At 44.3% G+C, this 20,494-nt stretch overlaps 2 protein-coding genes across 2 annotated transcripts; one reads left to right on the top strand and one right to left on the bottom strand.

Annotated features, from left to right (window-relative positions):
* Positions 1-2,620: 2,620 nt before the first annotated feature.
* On the bottom strand, positions 2,621-14,239 carry nup133 (nucleoporin 133). The gene is made up of 25 exons (XM_037099465.1): positions 13,961-14,239; positions 13,504-13,619; positions 13,248-13,351; positions 12,137-12,370; positions 11,836-12,006; positions 11,521-11,676; positions 11,270-11,340; positions 11,000-11,147; positions 10,698-10,848; positions 10,088-10,242; positions 9,875-9,966; positions 9,514-9,677; positions 9,296-9,390; positions 8,495-8,719; positions 8,293-8,415; positions 8,077-8,176; positions 7,353-7,616; positions 7,058-7,191; positions 6,229-6,387; positions 4,385-4,520; positions 3,955-4,073; positions 3,777-3,857; positions 3,628-3,692; positions 3,439-3,527; positions 2,621-2,757 (listed from the first exon to the last, which is right to left on the bottom strand). Exons 1-25 carry the CDS (start codon positions 14,086-14,088, stop codon positions 2,621-2,623), a joined length of 3,417 nt encoding a protein of 1,138 aa, XP_036955360.1. The 5' UTR covers positions 14,089-14,239.
* Positions 14,240-14,957: 718 nt separating this feature from the next.
* taf5l (TAF5-like RNA polymerase II, p300/CBP-associated factor (PCAF)-associated factor) lies at positions 14,958-20,494 on the top strand. Its single transcript, XM_037099475.1, has 5 exons — positions 14,958-15,150; positions 15,714-15,855; positions 16,350-16,454; positions 16,592-17,352; positions 17,553-20,494. Exons 2-5 carry the CDS (start codon positions 15,717-15,719, stop codon positions 18,348-18,350), a joined length of 1,803 nt encoding a protein of 600 aa, XP_036955370.1. The 5' UTR covers positions 14,958-15,150; positions 15,714-15,716; the 3' UTR covers positions 18,351-20,494.

Raw genomic sequence — 20,494 nt, 5'->3', positions numbered from 1 at the left:
GCATTCAGGTAATTATGACACCTCAGCTCAAGTGTTATTGATTTATGTTCTGTACGTTTACCATAAAATGAATTAAATTAAATGTGAATCATGACTTCATGGGGATGATGTCACAGAAAGGGGCGGGGCACTAGTACATATTATGTATGCAAGAATCTATTTCTTAACTTTTTATTCTCAATTGTCTATTTCGTACTTTTAATGTTGTTGTTGTTGTTGTTGTTATTAATGTTATTGATTAGGCTGTTGTGACACACAGATATCTCCGTTTGTAGGACCAATAAAGGAATTCTAATCTTGATTCTGATTCTGAGTCATTCAGGCTCATGGGAATTGCATGCGGAGGTCAGTAATATTCTGATCAGTCATAAAAAAGAAAATGTTTCTAATATCTCATGTTATGTTAAAGTCAGAGTTAGAACAGTGTGGAACTAAAGTGGCCTGTAAAGACGGACTAGTGAGTAGATGAGTCTCTGTGTTCGCTGTGAGGACGTTTAATGTCCCCGACAACCTCTGTAGTCTCACAATTGTTGGACATTTAATTTAACAAAATATTCTCTATTTGTTAATGGTAACAAATGGCCCAGTTGGTGGAACCAACCAGAATGACACTTAACAGAGTGCAAACCTCCATTAATGACATCAAATCTAACCCAAAATCAAATAAAATATATAGAAATCTGCTAGATCCTGATTTTTATTTGCATTACCATGAAATTAGGATTATATCCATCATTCCCTAAGATTTTAAAAGGTGCAGATTGTAAGAATTCAAAACATACAACACTTTTAAAAAATGATCAACAGAATGTGCAGAAACAACAGATTTGATTTTACGATTTGAAAATCTACTGTGTAGTTTTTATTTAATCCTGCTGACAGAGATAACAAACCACGATCAACACCCACTGAATGTGTTCATCAATGAAATAACTCCATGTTTAACAAAACTATTAATCTTATCACATAAAGAATGACGTGTAATTTGAAGCAGAGAGACGTGCAGAGTGTGTACAATGTATAATCTTAAATAAATGTTCTTCTCCTGAGCCAGAAAAGTAAAATAAATCCTCTCAGCTTCAGGAGGATTTGTGTCCAACACCCTGAGATATCTCCAGGTCCGTTCGGACTTTGTGCTGATCGGCCTGAAGCCTGAACAACAACATCCTCACAGCAGCTGAGCTCCGTTCACGCTTCGGTTCCTAAATCAAGGAGGTCAGGACCTGCAGCCCATCAGACAGCTGCAGCCGCAGGACTGAGACAGGATTCCTCTGACGGACTAAAACTGAGCCAACACGCCCGCCTGTGTTTATCCAACTGTTAACTGAGCTCCACTGAGGTGTTGGACTCACAGAGAAGCCGGCCAGAGTTAAATGGATGATGGAAGAGAGCAGAGAGAGCAGCAGACTGTAGTCATCGACCCAAAGAGGACGGATGATGCAACATAAACATGATGTCACTCTTACAAACATGATCACAGTCGAGCCCCAGAAGGATCCTCGCGTCATATTGTGTTTTCATTATGTTATTACTACGTTTATATCAGTGGGTGGAGGTGAGGGTGGTGGAGTTACAGGTGAGAGGGCTGCAGACAAACACAGGCTCTGAGATGAGACAAGATGTTTGTGGTCAAAGTAACTGAAGCTCACATCACATTAATATAACTCAGACCATTAAAGTTAAAGGTAGAATAGAAATATCCTGGTATTTATACGTGTGATGTAACTGGAGTGTTTGAGTTCCGCCCAGATAAATGATGTTTCTCCATCTTTTTAAAAAGGTTAAAAGCAGCACAGTCCTGTGGAGCCGCTGTCCTAATCTAACCTACTTTCACTATTTTTAGGCGAGCCGGATCCTGAAAGCCGTCTGCAGCTGCCGAAGCTATAAAAAAAAAAGTGGATCATGGTGGAGGATCCCTGTCAGGGTGGAGGTCGGGGGAGAAGTCGAAAAATGTATTTATAACCAAACGTCTGCCCCTCGTCAACAAACAGGAGGAGGTCCTGACGGATGCAGGATCTGGTTTCTGTCACTCTGCGGGTCGGATGGATCTGATGTCGGCAGTACGACAACGCAGAGGGCAGAAAGAGAACAAAATTTAAAGCAGGATCCTGCAGTGAGACAGATTTAAAGGGTAGCTCCACCAATTTTACACATTAAGTGTGTTTACAGATATTCGAGAGATCAACTGCACGTGTTAATAAAGTAATATAAAGTCTCCAGTGATGTCAGTCAGTGGCTAAGTTGCATTGTGGGTAATATAGTCACCAGGTCACCAAGGAAATTTGTATTTTGTATTTGTAATTAATTCCCAATCTTAAGTACATCAATAAGTTTCATGTATAACAGCATCAGAGAGATAATGAATGTACGATCTATCTTTTCAGTTTTCTCTTCAACGTAACATCTTTGTACATTTTGTCAGTGTTGTTCTAAAACAGAACCTCAGGAATGTCACTAGAGGTCAGTAAATGACAACAAAACCCAGTGAACCGAAGCTGAAACCCTGGGAGGTCAAAAAACTGCAGCTGACGTACAGAAATAACACATTTATTTAGAAAAGAGCACAACTCAGAATGCAGAGGGAAGCTGAAGCTGAGAGTTACGAGGAGTGCAGCAGCCGTCACATCTGAGCCTGGAGGTAATGTTCATAATTGGCTCGAAGGACAAACTCGAAACAGGGTTTTGACCTCAAGCTGCTCAGCTCGTCCAGATCCAGCAGCTCTTTGACGTCAGGCAGGTACGTCTGCAGAGAAACTCCTGAAACACACAGACAGTCATTTCAGTCATTTCAGGAAAACGTGGTGAAGTGTCTGATGGCTTCCTTTCCAACTTCAGTGTACGACAGCTGAATATATAAAGACAGCTGAGAGCTACTAAATGTTTCTGAGAAAACAAGGCATGCATAGTCGATCTCCGATCAACCTGCAGGCGAGAACTTGACCCCATGACCCGCTGAAATACAACTTCCTCATTGATAGTGAAGCAGAAACATAAAAACATAAAAACAATAGTGAGAAAAATAATATACACATAAATGCCTAAATCAGACTTTAAAAATAATAATCATTTGGTAAAACCGAGTAAGTACAAAGGAAAATAAATACAGAAGAAAATCTCTTTTTACAGAAATATACATTTATGTCCCAATTTATTAATTAATTAATGCATGTATTTATATTTTGAGTGTTTTTTCATGAGTTTTAGTTTGAACCTTGATAAGACCTGTATTATTATTATTATTATTATAATCATAATTATTATTTTTTTTATAATTATTATCATCAGATGTATTGATCTTAAATGAACCTACCTTGTTTTGAGCATATCTTCAGATTGTAGGTGATATAATTTAGTCGTGTCAGAAATGCGTCTCACTACATTTGTAGATTAAATTATGAGATTAAAATCTGTGGCTCCTCCTGCCGTGCTGATTCTCACCTTCCTGTATGAGTTTGAGGAGGATCTTGACGAAGGTGCTGTCCTTGGCGACTTCCAGAGGATCGTCACTGCCGTCAGCTGAGGACCAGCTGGAAGACACCAAGCATCACAGTCAACAATGTAACTAAGTGTTGATAACTTTCACATTCTCAATTTTAATTTTCACAGATCATGACAGATGGATCTTACTCGTCTCTCCTCAGCGCTTTACCGAAGATCTCACATTTCAGCGCGTCGATGTCCACGGCGTCCTCCTGCAACAGCAACACAGAAAATCAGCCACTTTTAACTGTCACCAAGGTCGACTGCTCGAGCCTAAAACACACCAGATGAGTTACCTCGTCGACGTACTCCAGCAGATCCAGAGCCTTTTTGAAGTCGTACTCGTTGGCTCGTCTGTTGTCGTCGCAGATGTACAACTGTGGAGAGCAGACAGAGAGCAGAGGCTGTCAACCTACTGGTCGATTCCTCCTGCAGAACACTGATTTTAAAGTTAGTGCGTGAGTGTGTTTTCACCTGTATGAGGTTGTGAGCGCTCAGCACAGGCATGGTGTCGGGGTTCTGCTGCTTCTCCTCCAGCAGCTGTCGGGGCAAAGTCTCCTGATGCAGCAGGAAGCGTTCCTGCTCCACGATGTCTGATCGGACAGATACACGACAAGGTCAACACGCTGCATGTGATGCTCTTCTGCTTTTACATCAGGGAGAAAAGTGAGAACACTGATAAAAATAATATTTGTCCATCGGGATCTAAAAGAAGCAGCTACAGACATTATTCATTTTAGCTCAGAGGGTGAATACAGATGTACGAGTTTTTGAGGTCTCATGAATTTAACAGAAGTTCCAACACCATTTTTAAAAGAAAAGCCAGAACATGAACCAGGAGGACCCGGGTGAGTTGGGCTGGAGTGACCCGAGCACACGTTTTTAGGTTCTGTCGTGCTTTTACCGTCCACTTTCTTGTTGAGCTGGTCCTCCGGCAGGTTGGACGCCAGCACCGTCAGCTTACTGAGAGCCAGCAGCGTCTTCTTCTTCACAAAGTAGCGTGTCTCCATGTTGGCCTGGCCGTAGAGCGTCCGGTGAGCCTGCAGACACACAACACAGTGTGTTAGTCACAGCATCACACTCACAACATACATGAAGCAGCTGTGAGCACGCAGCCAACATGACTGATGTGTTGGATGAGGACTCTGGTGTGTACTGGTTAGTGATCAATCTGTGATAGTCCAGATAATTAGGACAGTCCTCACTGAATTTAACTGCTTTTTCTCTCTTTTATATTGTGAAGTGCTATAAAAAAAAAAAGGTAAAAAGCAATAAACAAAGTTGTAAAAACAAAGAAAATACTGATCACAGCCCAAGATTACTCTAAAGCAGTGCTCAGTATTTGTATCATTATATTCAGCTTATTAAATAAGCTCTATTTAACATCATATATTTTAAATGAAATGACATTACTTGATGTTGTGTAAATGTTTTGTAAATATATTTAATTCTATACATTTACACCATGTATAAGAAGTGCTCACCCCTCAGACTCTTCCCTCTTTTAGTGTTTTTATAAATGGAATCATTTGGCTTTTTAATATAATAATTAAAACTGATTTTACAAATATCTATCTATCTATCTATCTATCTATCTATCTATCTATCTATCTATCTATCTATCTATCTATCTATCTAAATATTAGATAGTTACGTCTCTAAACTCTAAAAAAGGCAGAAGAATTTGTCTTTTTTGCAGCTTCATGTGTTTTTATTGTGTCTCCAGCATGAAAACTGAGTGTTAAACCAGGAACCTTTTCTTTATCTGTGTCTTTTCTGTGTGCACACTCGTTAACTGCAAGACGGAAGGAAGTAGTACAGTTACCGGGTGTGCACACAGAAAAGACACACACACACACACACACACACACAGTTCTACTTCCTTCCTTGTTGCAATGTGTGTGTGCGATGTGGAGGCGATATATTTTCTGATATACTCTGGTCATAGTGAGCAAATCTATAGCAACTGAAACAGGAAGTAAACAGGGGCGCGGGTGTGTGTGTGTGTGTGTGTGTGTCTTCTGTTTTGACACTGCAGCAGCTGTGTGGACGGAGAGGAGGAAGGAACTACATGTCATGTTGTATTTCACACTGTTCTTCTTCTGTCCTTCAGTTGTCGGGCAGTGGATGAGCTTTAGGTAGGAAACAAATCAGGAGGGGAAGGAAACAGGGAAGGAAACAACGAAAAGGAAGGAAAACAACTGAAAATGAAAGGAAGAAACAAGAAACAAATGCAAAAAGCAGGAAATAAGGGTAGAGGATTACAGGAAAGAGATTAAGGGGAAGGAAGAAAGTGAAAAGGTGGAGAAAAGAAAATAAGTAAAGGATGAAAGATATAGGTTTTTTGTTTCGCCATTCATTTTCTTTTATTTCTAGAGTTAGAAAAGAAGAAGACAAGGATAAAATAAGGAGGATATAAGGAATGAAGAAAGGTGACGGAGAGGAAACAAAGACAGAACGGTAAAAGAAAGGGCAAAAAAAATTTGAGGAAGTGTAATGAAGGAAGGAAGGAAGGAAGCCTTCTATGAGAGAGTGTGTTTGAGTGTGTGTCGCTTTTACACTCTGGTAGACTCACAAAGGATGTGGTTGTGGTTCTGAGACAAGTGTAAAGTGTGTGTGTGCGTTACTGTGGAACAGGCTGCTGCACTGTTCTGTTGTGTCATTTTGTTTTAAACTATGACAGTAAAGCATCTATTCTATTCTCTCTTTGTGTGTGTGTGTGTGTGTGTGTGGGTGTGTGTGTCGTACGCTGCTGTAGTCCTGGACGTGGATGTGGTGCAGCCAGCTCAGGTGCTGGTGGGACTGCAGGAAACTGGCCAGCTGCTGGTGCTGAGCGACCGGCTGAGACAGCAGCTTCCCTCTCTTCCCCTTCTCCATGTACCAGCGAAACAGGAAGTCAGCAAAGTTCTGCAGCAGGAAGTGACAAAGAGAAAGTGAGCGGGCAGCGGAGGGAGAAACTGAAATGGTGATGGTGAAGTGAAAGTATAACGTTACTCTTCAGTCTGAAGCTGAGCTGCACACAGTGTTCGAATCTGCAGCAGCTTTTCATGCAGGAGGTTTGAGCTCCACAACACTGACAATCACCTGACGGCCAAAACACGTCAGTGTGTTGTTCAGTGTCACTCACCAAAACCCTTTGTGTGAATCCTCAGGGTACAAATCAGGACCAGATCGATTATCCACCCTGGCAGATTGTCGGGCCAGTTATTGATATCTGTCATTTTCCTGCCAGATTGCTGATAAAATATACTGATCTAAAAATGTGCTACTTTGGCTCTGAAGCGACGCTGCTGCAGGAGTTCAAACAGTCTTCACTTCATGTTCAGGTTAAAGAGTGTTTGGTCAGTAACTCTCGTCTCTCCTCCTCCTGCGCAAACAGTAAAAGAGGAAATAAAATATATGGTATCCCCGCCTGTTTTATCCAATCAGGAGAGAGATGTGAAAACTCTTACAGCAGCTTTAAGTCTCAAAATTCAGAATAACCAGAGATGGAATGAACTCATTCTGAGACTCAGAAACTCGAACACAACATGAGATCTTCTTCTCTTCACACTCCCGTCTCTGGTTCTTTGTGTACCTGGTCTGCAAACTTGGTCATGTAGTGCTGCAGGCGGCTCTGGTTGTCGGTCTGCTCACACATCTGAACCAGGATGTCGAAGTCACAGTACTTCTCAGCCAGCGCCGCCACCCACTGGTACTGACCCAGATCCACTGCAACACAGAACAACCTCACGGTGTCAAGACCAACACAAATCTGCTGAAATATGTCCACTAACCCTGGTTCACCCTGTTTGGAGTAGATTTTTCTCTTAATATCAGACCAGCATGTACAAATTATCAGCATTTTCTAAAATAAATGAGATTAAACTCACAGAGCGGTGCCAGCAGCTCGGAGCGGCGCTGGCTGTACTCCATCTCCAGGTTGTTGTAGCGCTCCTGTTGGGCCCCCGGGGGCCTCTGCTGCTGCAGGGAGGTCAGCTGGGCCACGTAGCCGCTCAGGTAGATGTCCAGCAGCGCCACCAGCTGCTCGCAAAGGGCGCTGCGCAGCTCTGAGTCGGCGTGCGGATAAACCGAGCGCAGGATGATGTCGTGCTGGCGGGAGATGACGGTCCGAACGCCGCCGACGCCTCCTGACGCTGCAGGAGAGAAGATCAATCAAGGATTTATTCCTCTCCATGTTAGAAGGCTCCAATCTTACTTCTCTATAACATCTGTATAAAGAAGACGGAGAACAAGTGGCAGTTCTGAAATAAATAACTGACACCATCTACAATGTTTATATGGATGGCAACAATCTATGTTCGGATATTTAAGAGGTGATATCTTCAAAGGCTTCATAGGAAATGTTTAAGTCAAACCATAAAGACTGAAGGTATTACGTGTGTCCTAATAATCAACCAGCTTCTCTGTTCCTCGCTGTCGTCGCCTGGTTTTATAACACACGTTATGTAACTTCACAATCTCACACTGGCAGCATGAAAACAGCACATGATAACTTGCTAAGGGCGCTGAAAATTCAGATCTTAAAAAAGCTGCCAGACTGCAGCTGCAGGCAGGAGAAAGAGGAATTAAAGACACACAGATGAGTTAGATTACCGGTCCATGGGATGTACTCGGGCTCTGCAGCAGCACTTTCAGACGCTCTGTACATGGAGGCCTTGGTGTCTCTGTACTGACCAGCAGCCTGAAGACTGTCCTGTGAACACACACAGACAACAAGATGGTGAAATCATTCTACTTATGACTGTCAGTGTCAGTGTCGTCTTCCCTCCTCAGTGGCAGAAATCACCATGAATGAAATGATGAACGTACCTTGATGATGTTGTTGACGGTGAGAACCACTTCAGCCCACTGCACCGAGTCGACCGGGTTCTCCTTCAGAATCCGCTCCTCCTCCTCCAGCAGACAATCAAACACTGAGGAGATCTGAGACACCTGAGAGCAGGAAGAACAATGTTTAATCCAACTTCCTCTCCAGGTGGACGATCAGAGCGGGAGGCGGTCCGACACGCACCTCTCTGAAGAAGACGTCAGCAGCTGTGAGGCTGGGCGGCACGGCGGCGTTGTTCCTCTGCAGCGCGATGTTGATGGCCCGGTTGACCAGCTCGGGGTGTTTGGTGTGGTGGTTCTTCAGCACCATGGCCGCCTGAAGCTTCTCGGCGTGTTCGCACAGCAGGAGGCGTGTTGCCATGGGAGACGAGCGCACCGTCACCTGGCTGAGACGATCCAGCAGACCCACCTGTAAAGAACAGGACGGCGACAGTTACTTCTTAGATGTTCTTCTTCTGATGCCGTTTTTAAAAACTGAGTTTGTCTTCTCTCGGCTTCTCTACAGTAGCGAGCTTCAGCTGCAGGTGATGACCTCGCTGTCAGAATTAGACTCTGTGTCCTTGTTTCTTCTGACTGGAGGGAAAATGTGCTTTACTTTAAAAACAGTACAGAGAAGAGATGGAAGAGAAAAGAAGGAACTGGGGTTTCTGTTGAGTTCTGAGTTTAACTGAACTGAAATATCTGAATCTTACGGGACACCTTGCATCTGCAACAATAGACTCTCTGGTTTTTGTAGCAACAGCACCACCGTGTGGACATTTAGAGGACAACACCCAACACAATATGGAGAAGCAGCATCTTTTACTGTCCTTCATCCAAAACTAATCACTCGATCTCATGAAGGAGATCAGAACAATAACATCATATTCTTTTATACAACACAGGCTGCATTAGTCATAAGGTCACAACATTAGTTCTGCCCACCATTTTGCAAAAAATGTAATGTATCCAAGCTGTATTTATGCGTGTGTTTGTGTGTTTTTACCTGGAGCAGGAAGTCCATGAAGCAGCCGTGGGCCTTCATCTTGTCCTCCAGCTGGTGGAGGATGATGAGCGAGGTGAGAGGGAACCCGGCGCTCTCTGGAAGAACAGGAACAGAAACATTTGTAAAATGTTAAAAAAAAGGGGTTATAAAAAGGGTCAGAAGCACAATTTCAATTCAATTTCAGGAATTTTGTCAGGTGTCTTCATGCCTGCCCTCACCATCAGGGACAGACTCGGCCCAGCGGGGGTCTGAGGCTGGATAATCGTCCACCAGATCCAGGTTGATCCGAGTCACCACGCCGTCCAGCTCGGCTCCCTCATCCGCGTCACCGTCAGCAGGGAAGAGATCGTCTGTGACCGTCTGAGCTCCCACCAGGTCGTTACTGAGAGAGGAACGATTATTTTTTACTACTTATACACTAATTTCCCAAATAATGCTGCATGGAGAAATCTTTCCACATTCAAAACCAGCGGCAGAAGATTTGGTTAGAGATCACTAATCACTAGACCCACTAATCAAGAATATTGTGGAGCCATTATTTTGACTTTAAAAAGATCTGGGAGGTGTTTGTTGACGCACCGACAGAACTGCAGGAATGCTGCCTTCAGGAGTTTGGTTTTGTCCTCCTGAGCTACAGGCTCGGATCTGGTTGGCGTCTCCATGGCTGAAACCTTTAACACAGAATCAGAATTAGAAATTAATTTTAGATAACGATGTAATGCACGAACACATGGATCAGTAACATTTTCTCTGGCCTTGCCTTCACATATCACATCAGTTCTTCCTGCTCACCTCTGGACCTGCGTTCAGCGAGGAGAACAGCGAGTCCTCCATCGTCTCCGGCAGGATGGAGGCGCTCTCCCGGGCCACCACCGCCAACAGGCCGCTGTTCTGGGAGAAAAACACCGGCAGGTTGGCACAGCAGCCTCCGCCACGCACGCGATCACCTGTTCAGACAGAGGACAGAGACAGTCAGGACGTCTTCATTATGGGTCTGTTTCATTTTACATGTTTTATTTCCAGATTTTTTATTTCAAACAAAAGGAAAATTATTATTCTTTTAATTTTTCTCTTCTTAAAAAACTAATTTCCTTGTGTACTTTCTTCATAATACACAAAATATGACATTTGTTTTCTGACTTAAACTATATTATTAATTTATTCTCATCAGTTACTCATCTGGTTTTATTTTTTTATTATCTACTTAATGTTGCCTGGTTGCCCTCACCTGTAAAACCTTTAATAATGGACCCTTTTAAAGAAATTCCCATGATCCTTTGTACTTATGTCTGTTGTGAGAACCTCTAGTGGCAGAAATTACATTACTGAGTCTCATATTCTGTAATCCCATCATTCTCCTCTCTAGTATTTCCTTTCAGACAGCCGAGGTTTCTCTTCTCACCAGGTGAATTAAAACTGATTTTCTCATCAGGTTGCCCTCCCCTGCTGGTTCCCGTCGAACATGCAAACACCAGCTCCTCGTTGTAGAGGAAGGCGGTGCAGCCCGGGGTTTGTGGCAGCACCAGCCGTGTGTTCTGCAGGGCCTCCTCGCTCTGAGGAAACAAGATGTAAGCTTTAACCCTCATCATAGACACAACTCTGTAAACAAACTTGCCTTTCCCTTTAAACCATATGATTGGGGAAAAAACTAGACCAACATCATCATATTGATATTTTCCAAAACATTTGAAGATCAGGACCGACCTGGAACGGAGGGTTGTACTTGGTGACTTCCACGGTGAACTGGTCGGAGATGGCGGCTCCGCTCTCCTGCAGGGTGACCAGGCAGAAGTACGCCAGGCACGGAGTGTCTGACGGGTGCCAGGCTGCAGCCAGAACCACCAGGCCGGCTCTGAGAACACAAATCACAGCATCCAGAGCGATGATCAACAGAAAGACACTGTTCATTTGTTAAATTAAGAATCTGAATTGTCACTTAATTTAAGTCTCACACACACACACACACACACTCACTGGCTGAGCTTCATGTCCAGGTACGTCACATTCGCTCCCTCCTTCATCTCCTCGTAGTTGCTCTCTGAACCCTGGTGGGAGACAAATGTTGAGAACTGTAACATATTTACTCCATTCATCATCTGTCATAGTTTATCAGTTGATAAGACTAACTAAGGATTTGATTCAATGAAAGACATTTAACTATATTTTGAACCAACACTGATATACTGTTATAAAGTATATATGACCACTTGTGTTTTTGTACTGACCCAGATGGCGTCTGCGATGCTGTCGGTCAGAGCTCTCTGGGCGTCCCAGCTGAGGATCTGGTGCTCGTAGCTGTCGTCCAGCTCCCATTTACTCAGACTGGAGCTGGTCAGCGTGTACAGGCAGCTGGCTCCGCCCACCCACAGCACGCTGTGGAGCTGCAGCAGAGGGAGGGTAAACAGAAAACAGTGTCAGGCTAACGAATGTAACAATCATCTCACCATGGAGCACAGCTACATCTAAACACCAGTGGAATTGTTCTGCTTTTATAGATTCTAGTAACTTTCTTTACAGCTGAATCTGTTAGCGTGACTCACTGTGTCGTTGGCCGGTGGGGCGAGGATACCAAACAGGCTGGAGACGCGACGTCCGATGCCGGAGAGCATTCCCTGACCCTGCAGCAGGGCTCGGTACTGCAGCTTTCCTGAAGAATCCACACTCGCTCTCAACAGCCGATTCTTCTCTGAGGACAAGATGAAGCTTCCACCCTGAGAGGAAAACATTGGGAAATAAATATGGAGAAAACAACAGCAGGGTTCAGTTTCTCAGTGAGTTCCCAGCATGAATTACAAATAAGAAAATGGCTGCCGTATCAAAATGATCAACTTATTTACTTACTCTGACAGCAATAACAAAGTTGCAGAGATCTCCCAGGTCGACATCAGTCTCTGTGTAGTTGCCCTCCTTGGCCAGGCTGGGCCACAGGCGAGCCGTTCCCTCCACAGCCACGGCCAGGACGGAGATGGACTGAACGCCGGCCGACTCCAGAGGTGCTGCTGACGTCACCGCCACGAGGTCGGCTGTGTAGTTGTACTCACTGCTGGGCAGCTGCAGCTCCTTACACACTGACAACTGCAGCCAAACACAAAGATACAGAGCTTATTTCATGAATCTGTGAGTGTTTTTTCAAAGGGCTGCAACTGACCAAACATTTTCAATGAATCATGCTGTAGAAAAAAACTGCAGCACAGTCAATCAAATCCCCACAAATATCCACTTTACAAAGTCTAACAAAGATAAAAGTAGCAAATCATCAACTGAGAAATGGAAACTGGAAATACGGCTGCAGCTAATTATTATATTTGTTATTGATTATTAAGGCGATTATTTCCATGACTAACCGAGTAGTCGTCAATCTATACAATGTCAAAACATTTGGAAAAATGTTCCTGACAATGTCCAAGTGCACAAAGTCACATACAGTTGAAATCTCAAAGACTCCTTGACCCAATAAACGGATTATTACTCAGTTAGTTGTTGATTAACTTTCTTTAGATTTATCAACTATGCGTTGCAGCTGTAATCAGACGTTTGCTGTTCTTGCTTGTTGAACTGACTTAAACAATCAAATGATTTATAATCTCTTTTCCAGTATTGATACAAATACCTTCATCATGCAGCAGTAAATATAAAAAACTAATATTTGGACAAATTGTAATTAAATCCTTTCACATTCAACAAAAAAACAATCACAACAGTTTTGTTGTTCATGTTTTAAACCCGGTCACCTGATTACACAGACAGGACAGACTGACACACAAACTTACTTTTTTCTCACAAGACATTTTTCTCTTGTGATCAAAAAGTCACAAAACATTTCCACATCTAACAAGTTTTGTGACGGTGGCTCCAGCTTTTTCTTTTCACGATGAAATCTCTGAACTGGAAGGTGGATGTTTTGTTTTGCTACGTGCGTCTTTAGTCTCTGGATGTTTCCTGTGAACTCTACCTTGGCCACGGCAGTCTGGCAGATCTTCCAGATGATCAGTTTCTCTCCACAGACCATCCAGGCCCAGCCGCTCTCATTCACCTTCACTGAAATCTGGTCATCAGCTAGAGGGACCGACACACACAGGAAGATTCAGAGGCAATACTGACAGACAGAAAAGGACATCAATAATGAAAAGATTAACAAAAATAAACTGAGTTATTGGTCTGATTCCCCGACATGTCACATAACTCAACAGAGATGAGGTTTGCTTTACCATCAGCCATCGTCAGCGCCTCCATCACTTTGACTGGCAGCGATGAGCCGAAGGTTTGCACATCATAGTTGATTGAATCTGCAGCTGCGTGGCTCTGAGCTCTGGTGGGTGTTGACCTGGTGGGAGACATACTGAGAGTAAAACAGTTTTCTCTGGGCCGTCAGCTGAATACAACTTCTTTGAGGTGGTGGTGTGATTTTAATTTACTTCACTGAGAGATGTTTCCAATATCTAACCAGAGCAGAAAACACCTGTCAAGAGCGCCACAGACTGGTAACTACCTCCAAAATGATCATAGTTTTGAATGAATACCTATTAAAAACAACAGACCTGAGGATCATAATCTTCATGAATGTATGATTTATCATAGGAGTGTTGTAGTAGACAGGATGTGTTTCAGCTAATACACAGGCAGGCTGGTGAATATACAAAAACACCGTCCGGCGGCTCCACTCACCTCGCCGAGAGAGGCGTCCTGCGCGGGGAGAACAGCAGACTGCTGGCCGCTCCGGAGACGCTCTTCCTCCCGGTGGTCCTGCCCTGCTGCCTGCGGCCGGAGCCCGGGGCGGTGCGGGGGCTAAACATGCCTGCTGCGATACCCCGGACAGCTCAACAGTCGATAAGTTTGTCCAATTCGTCGAATTTAACCGTTAAAATCTACAAATACCGCCAACGCTCGCTGTGACATCCCCTCGAAACAGCGCGCGGTGCCGTCGCTTGATATATACGTCATCACTGGGTCAACGGAAAGTCCCGCCCATCGCCAAAATGACGTTTTTACAAAACCACATTTTTAAAATTTTGTTTCAAGAGAAACTTCTCAGCAAAAATGTGTATTGTTATTATTATTATTTTCCTTTTTTTCCACTTTGATTAATTAAAAAAAGAGCTCCTGGTTCCTTTACCATATGTGAAAGGACTGCATTATATTTACATTTATTTTAAATACGTTCCCTCCTTGTGTTAATATAGGCTGACCAAAACAATAGAAAGTACTAAAAACGTGTCCATTTAGAGTGTCCTGTTTGCTTCAGTGAAATAATACATTATTTATTAAGTGTCACTACATCACATAAAATGTAATCGATCTTTATCAAATCAACATTAGCGAATGAGTTGTTTAATATATATTATTTTATTATCTTTTCTACTGACATTACTTGAGAGACTATCCTCCAAACTGCATTTGAAAAAGTGTCAATTTTAAAGTTGTATTTGTCTGCATATTAAATGACGCGTATTATGGTAAAATTGGACATTTTGTAAATGGCGGTGCTGTTCTGGAACAGCTGACACTTTTTAAAAAATATATCTGCTGTTAATAATCTGCTGTTTGGTGAAATTTGCCTCGGCCCATGGCGTTTATTTTCCTTAATTTTCCAATGGAGTTTGGTTTTAGTCCAACCAGGCACAAGTAGCAGATCGTCGATAGACTAACCGTTGTAGTGTTAAGGGAAAGCCAGGCGGACAAGTCGATTACCGATAGCTGTTAACCATCAAAGATGAAAGCCGCGAGCTAGCTAACCTAGCATGATTTGATGGAGGCTGACCGGTGGGCGGAAAACCACGATGGAGCGGCAACGACAGGCAGCGGCGTAGCTTTAACTGGAAACTGAGCAGCACTAAGGCCTCATCAGCTTGCATACAGTAAGTAAGGATGGCGAACAGCACGATATGCAGTGAGTGCTGATTTTTAACCGGAGGTGCTACGGAACCGGATCAATCCCGCTAAAAGTTTTGAGCCGCCAGGCCCACTGCGACGAGCGCTAAGTTAGCCGGTTAGCTCAACCTCAAGTATCAACCTTTAAAATGGAAAACTGTGTGCTTTATCCTGGATTAATGCGTGTCTCCAGTGGTTTCCAACCCAGTCTCGGGCTTCAACTCGTTTAGACTGTCAGGAGAGGAATATCCAGTGTCATTTGCGCTGGTAAACACATTAGCTCGCTTCTTTGCTAGCTAACTAGCTACTGTGAAGATGCTTTTCTCAAGAGGGTTAATATCGCCATGGAGATGATCAGTCTGATTTAAAGCAGTTTAACACACATGCACTGCCTTTTACATTAATACGCGTACTTGAATTTCTGTGTTTTTAACCGCTTGATGTGTCTGGTGATCGTCTTGTGTGACAGACTGAGGGACACCGTGATGTGCAGGTGTATTCCCTGTGAGTCCTCTCAGGTGTGTTTGTGACTTTTTCCGCCTGTTTCCAGGTCATGAAGCGGGTTCGCACTGAGCAGATCCAGTATGCCGTGGCTCAGTACCTGAAGCGGAGGCAGTATGTGGACACTGATGGTTCCTTGAAGGGAGCCAAGCTCTTCCAGACAGCTGAGGAGATGGCTGCCAGCCTCACAGGTGAGCTGGGCCACCTGCACAGATGACGATGATAGTGTCGCTATGCAGACATGTTCTTTTTACCCTCATAGGGAAACATATGCGTTTTTCTTTTACTCCATTCAGTTTATTCAGCTGCAGCACATACTTTAGTGCTAATGTACAGAGCATATTGGTATGATCAAATGATATATTACAATACAGTATTATTCATTATCTACCTGACCTGTATACCCAGGCAGGTGTGTTGAGGTACTGTAGCTGATTAGACCTGCTTGACTCCTCTGTGTGCAAAGCTATGCTGGGATTTATGTGAGGTCACCAGAGTTCATGTAGTAAAAGTGTGACTGCAGCGACAGAACAGTGAGACAAATGTCTCATTTTGCCCACAGCCACACAATCCTGAGTGAAGCTTTCATCAGACAAAATACACTGATAGCAAATACTGTAATATTCCCCCAAGGGTGACACTGACACTTACATAATTTATTTCTTCTCTCTGTTTCTCTGAGCAGTGCAGACGGAGTCGGGCTGTGCCAACATTGTCACGGCTGCGCCCTGCCAGTCTGACCCACAGCAGTATGAGACTCAGTTCTCCAGGCTGCGCTCTTTTCTGTCAGGTATCACTTTTCGCCTTCCTGCTGCACAGTCACTGAATTCCTTAGCTTTCCCATATGGATGAGTCATTTTTGGATGCTGTGTGACCTTGTTTTTACTGACAAAATTCTCAGACTACTTTTTATTTCCTCTTAATCAGAAACAGAAATATCCTGGGCGAAGGAGGTGAGCAGCATCCTCTACCCGCTCTTCGTCTACCTCCACCTGGACATGGTGCACTGCGGCCTGAAGGGGGCAGTAGATGGCTTTTACAGCCGTTTCCATGGTGCCTTTCTTCAGGACAGTGAGCAGCGCGCCACCATAGAGCAGCTCCGCCATGTTCTCACCGCTCAGGATGTAGCAGCCAACCCCAAGCTGAGTGCCTTCCTGGAGCACAAGTATGTGGTTCACCTAACGGAGCCAGCCTACAGCTACCTGCTGCGTTACCTGCAGAGCGAGGACAACAGCGCCCTCTGCAGGGCCCTCAGCACGCACCTGCAGGTAGAGGTCACTGCCTCGAGGCGTACAGACTACCAGCTGTATGGAGCTGCAGGCGGGGCTACAAACGCACCAAACTCCACCTCCTCCTGGGCGGGGGTGGATGGGGCGGAGAGCGGGGAGGGTGTCGAGGTCCCAGCAGGGATCCCACAGAGTGAGGCGGCCCTGGAGGCTCTGCAGGACTGCATCAAGAAAGTTCGGGAAGGCCCCCCCACGCTGACCACCGTGTGTTTCTACGCCTTCCACCACACGGAGCAGATGTTGAACACTGCAGAGGTCTCGGCCGACAGCCGGCTGCTGGCCGCCGGCTTTGACAGCTCAACGGTGAAGCTGTGGAGCCTCCGAGCCAGAAAGCTGAAGGCCAAACCGCATCAGGCTGATGTGTCGCTCATCCACCTGGCCTGTGACGTCCTGGAGGAGGAGGTGAGTAGACTGACGGGATAAATATCATCTGATGGTTGTTTTTAAATAAGTTAATTGTTGTAGTGAAGACGCCTTGTTTTAATGGTCACAGTCAGTGTGTCAAACAAAGGGAGCAAATCGTTGGTTTAGCCAAGTAATTTGAACAGACATGCTGAGACAGCTGCTGTCAGGTGTCACAGATTTGCGTTGTTTCTCCTCAGGTGGATGAAGAAGACAGCTCCGGCAGCGAGATAAAGACTTTGCGAGGTCACAGCGGCCCCGTGTTTCGTACCGCCTTCCTGACAGACAGCTCCGGCCTCCTCTCCTGCTCTGAGGACACAACCATCCGGTACTGGGACCTGGGCAGCTTCACCAACACGGCTCTGTACCGGGGCCACGTCTACCCGGTGTGGGACGTGGACGTCAGTCCCTGCAGCCTTTACTTCGCCAGCGGCTCCCACGACCGCACGGCCCGACTCTGGACGTTCTCCCGCACCTACCCACTGCGGGTTTACGCCGGACATCTCGCCGACGTCGACTGCGTCAAATTCCACCCCAACTCCAACTACCTGGCCACCGGCTCCACAGACAAGACTGTCCGATTGTGGAGCACCCAGCAGGGGGCGTCTGTGCGCCTCTTCACTGGCCACCGTGGCCCAGTGCTGTCACTCGCTTTCTCACCTAACGGGAAGTATTTAGCGTCTGCCGGCGAGGACCAGAGGGTGAAGCTCTGGGACTTAGCCTCAGGGACGTTGTTCAAAGACCTGCGGGGACACACGGACAGCGTCACCAGCCTGTCGTTCAGCCCGGACAGCAGCCTGGTGGCGTCGTCGTCTATGGACAACTCAGTTCGGGTGTGGGACATCAGGAACTCCCACGGCGGGACGCCAGCCGACGGCTCGTCCAACGAGCTGGTGGGACTTTACACTGGAAACACCAGCAACGTGCTGAACGTCCAGTTCATGGCCTGCAACCTGCTGCTGGTGACAGGAACTGCACAAGAGAAGGCAGAACAGTAGCCACGGCGGTCCGGTCTGTGTGTCTGGGAGAAAAGCTGGAAGATCTCCAGATGTTTGAGGATGTTGTCAGCAGTCAGATTGTTGAGTTCTCTGAGAGGTTCACTGTCACCACCTGCCTGCCGGTCAGACGTTTGTCTTCAGCATAGGATGGCTGCATTCTTCCAAAATCGGGTTACGTACACATTTATGGATAAATGATCATTTTGTCCTCGCTCATATTTTCTAATTACCAACACATCTTCTGTAGGTGTCAGTATTAAACCTCAGTTTCTCATGTACCCAGTGAGTAAACAGTGTAAAGTTCTGGTTCAGCTATGTGGTCAGACTGTTTCCTGTGCAGTCAAACAAAAGATTTAAATTTAAAAAAAGCTAAAATTAGTAAATGTTGACATTTTCAGAAACAGAGTCATTGTAATCCCAGTGTGTCCACTAAAGAGATCAGTTCAGGATGTGTTTAGCTTAGCACAGATACTAGAAACAGGAGGAACTGCTAAATAGCTAAAACACGACCTCGAGTCCACACTGTAATTCTGAAATTGTTGAAAAGACGCATGTTGTCGAGCTCGAGGTCGTGTTTCTCTGTTTTAGATACGGTTTTGTCCTGCTTTCATGTTTGTGAGAAGCTCATCACGCTCTGTCGGGCTGAGTGTCGTCTGCAGATAAGATACCTGAGTTTTATTAAAGGAAACAAAACAAATATTTATTTGGATACATTACTTTAAAGAATATAAACATGATTTCTACAAAGAATCCAAAGTTTAGAATATTAAATGTTCTCTAAACACAAATGGAAATACAAGAACTTTGCCCTTAAATAAGCCCTGAAATGTCTCGGACTTATGGGAAATATTGTTCATTTAAAGGCTCCTTAAAACATTTATATTGAGTAATAAATAACATTAGATCATATTCGGGGGTTTAACTTCCAGTTCTGGACTCTTTTACCTGCTGGATGCGCTGAGATGAAACTGAATCTTCTGATATGACTTTGTGTAGGACGCCATCGAGGCTCGTTCCAAAAATGTTGGTCTGTTCCTTTAAAAGTTCTCTTGGTGTGTCACCCCGACAGTTCGGCCCTCTTCAGACCCGGTGTGACCATCCGTCCTGAGTGATCCGATCACAGGTGTCAACGCCCCCAAGATGTAAGATGAGGACTGATTTCAGCCAGCAAACTACTAACTTCAATAGCACCAAACTCCCTTTAAAAATCGTCTGATTTAAGAGGTGTTGAGTGAGGAGAAACTTTGTCAAACCGCTCTGACAAATTCTACATTCAGTGTTAAATGCAACACATGAAGTTGTTTGCTTCCTAGTAAAAAGTGTCAGTTTTGTGACAACATTTTATTGACACTAGACATGTCAAATTGTATAATTGAAAAATAACCAAGACTCCCTTAAGAAAATGCTCAATTTAAGGAGGTTGTGAGTCAGAAACTGATAGACGCTGTCACTGACATTCTTATTCATGTGGGGCTTCTTGTCAATCTGGCAAATGTTGTATGTTAAGTTCAACAAGTGGTCACTCGAGACGCGATCAGGAAGCATGTGAGTGATTTAAAGCCGTCTGCTTGTGATCGGATCTCTCAGGACGGTTGTTAATATCAGGAAAAGGGCCTGAATGAATTTGCTGTTGTGGGACATTTTACAGGAAGACAGTTTTCAGTCTGATTTGATGTCACGACTGTATTCAGAGTTTTAAAGGCTCAAAGTCGGAACATAGAAGCTAAAGTGAACGAAGGAAGTGTGTTTATCTTCTGCTGTGGTTTTGTCTCCGAGTCAGCCTGTTGTAAGTTTTAGTTAAAGAGTGTAAATAGCCTTGTTGAGGAAATTTCTAAGAATTAAAGGCTGTGCAATGCTTAAAAAATGTATATAAACTGTATTTTTGTAATATTTTGGCTACCGAGAGTCGCCAGTCAGGTTGTGTTGAATGAGGGCTATAAAAATTGCTGATGTAGAAGCTGATTTAATATTTCTGAACTCTTTTCATACATTCAAAGTGTGACAAGGATTTTTTGTTCTTCTAGTTTTTGAATATTTCATTTATAAAAACCTGGAATTTGTCCTTTTTTGTGTTTGTCAGTAAACGTCTGTTCGCTCCTGTTGCCCAAAACAAAGAATAAATAACAGAATATATTTGAACAGAT

This window comes from Acanthopagrus latus, chromosome 1 (assembly GCF_904848185.1).
Source record: "Acanthopagrus latus isolate v.2019 chromosome 1, fAcaLat1.1, whole genome shotgun sequence".
Taxonomy (NCBI): Eukaryota; Metazoa; Chordata; class Actinopteri; order Spariformes; family Sparidae; genus Acanthopagrus; species Acanthopagrus latus.
This window is presented reverse-complemented; position numbering and strand designations above follow the sequence as displayed.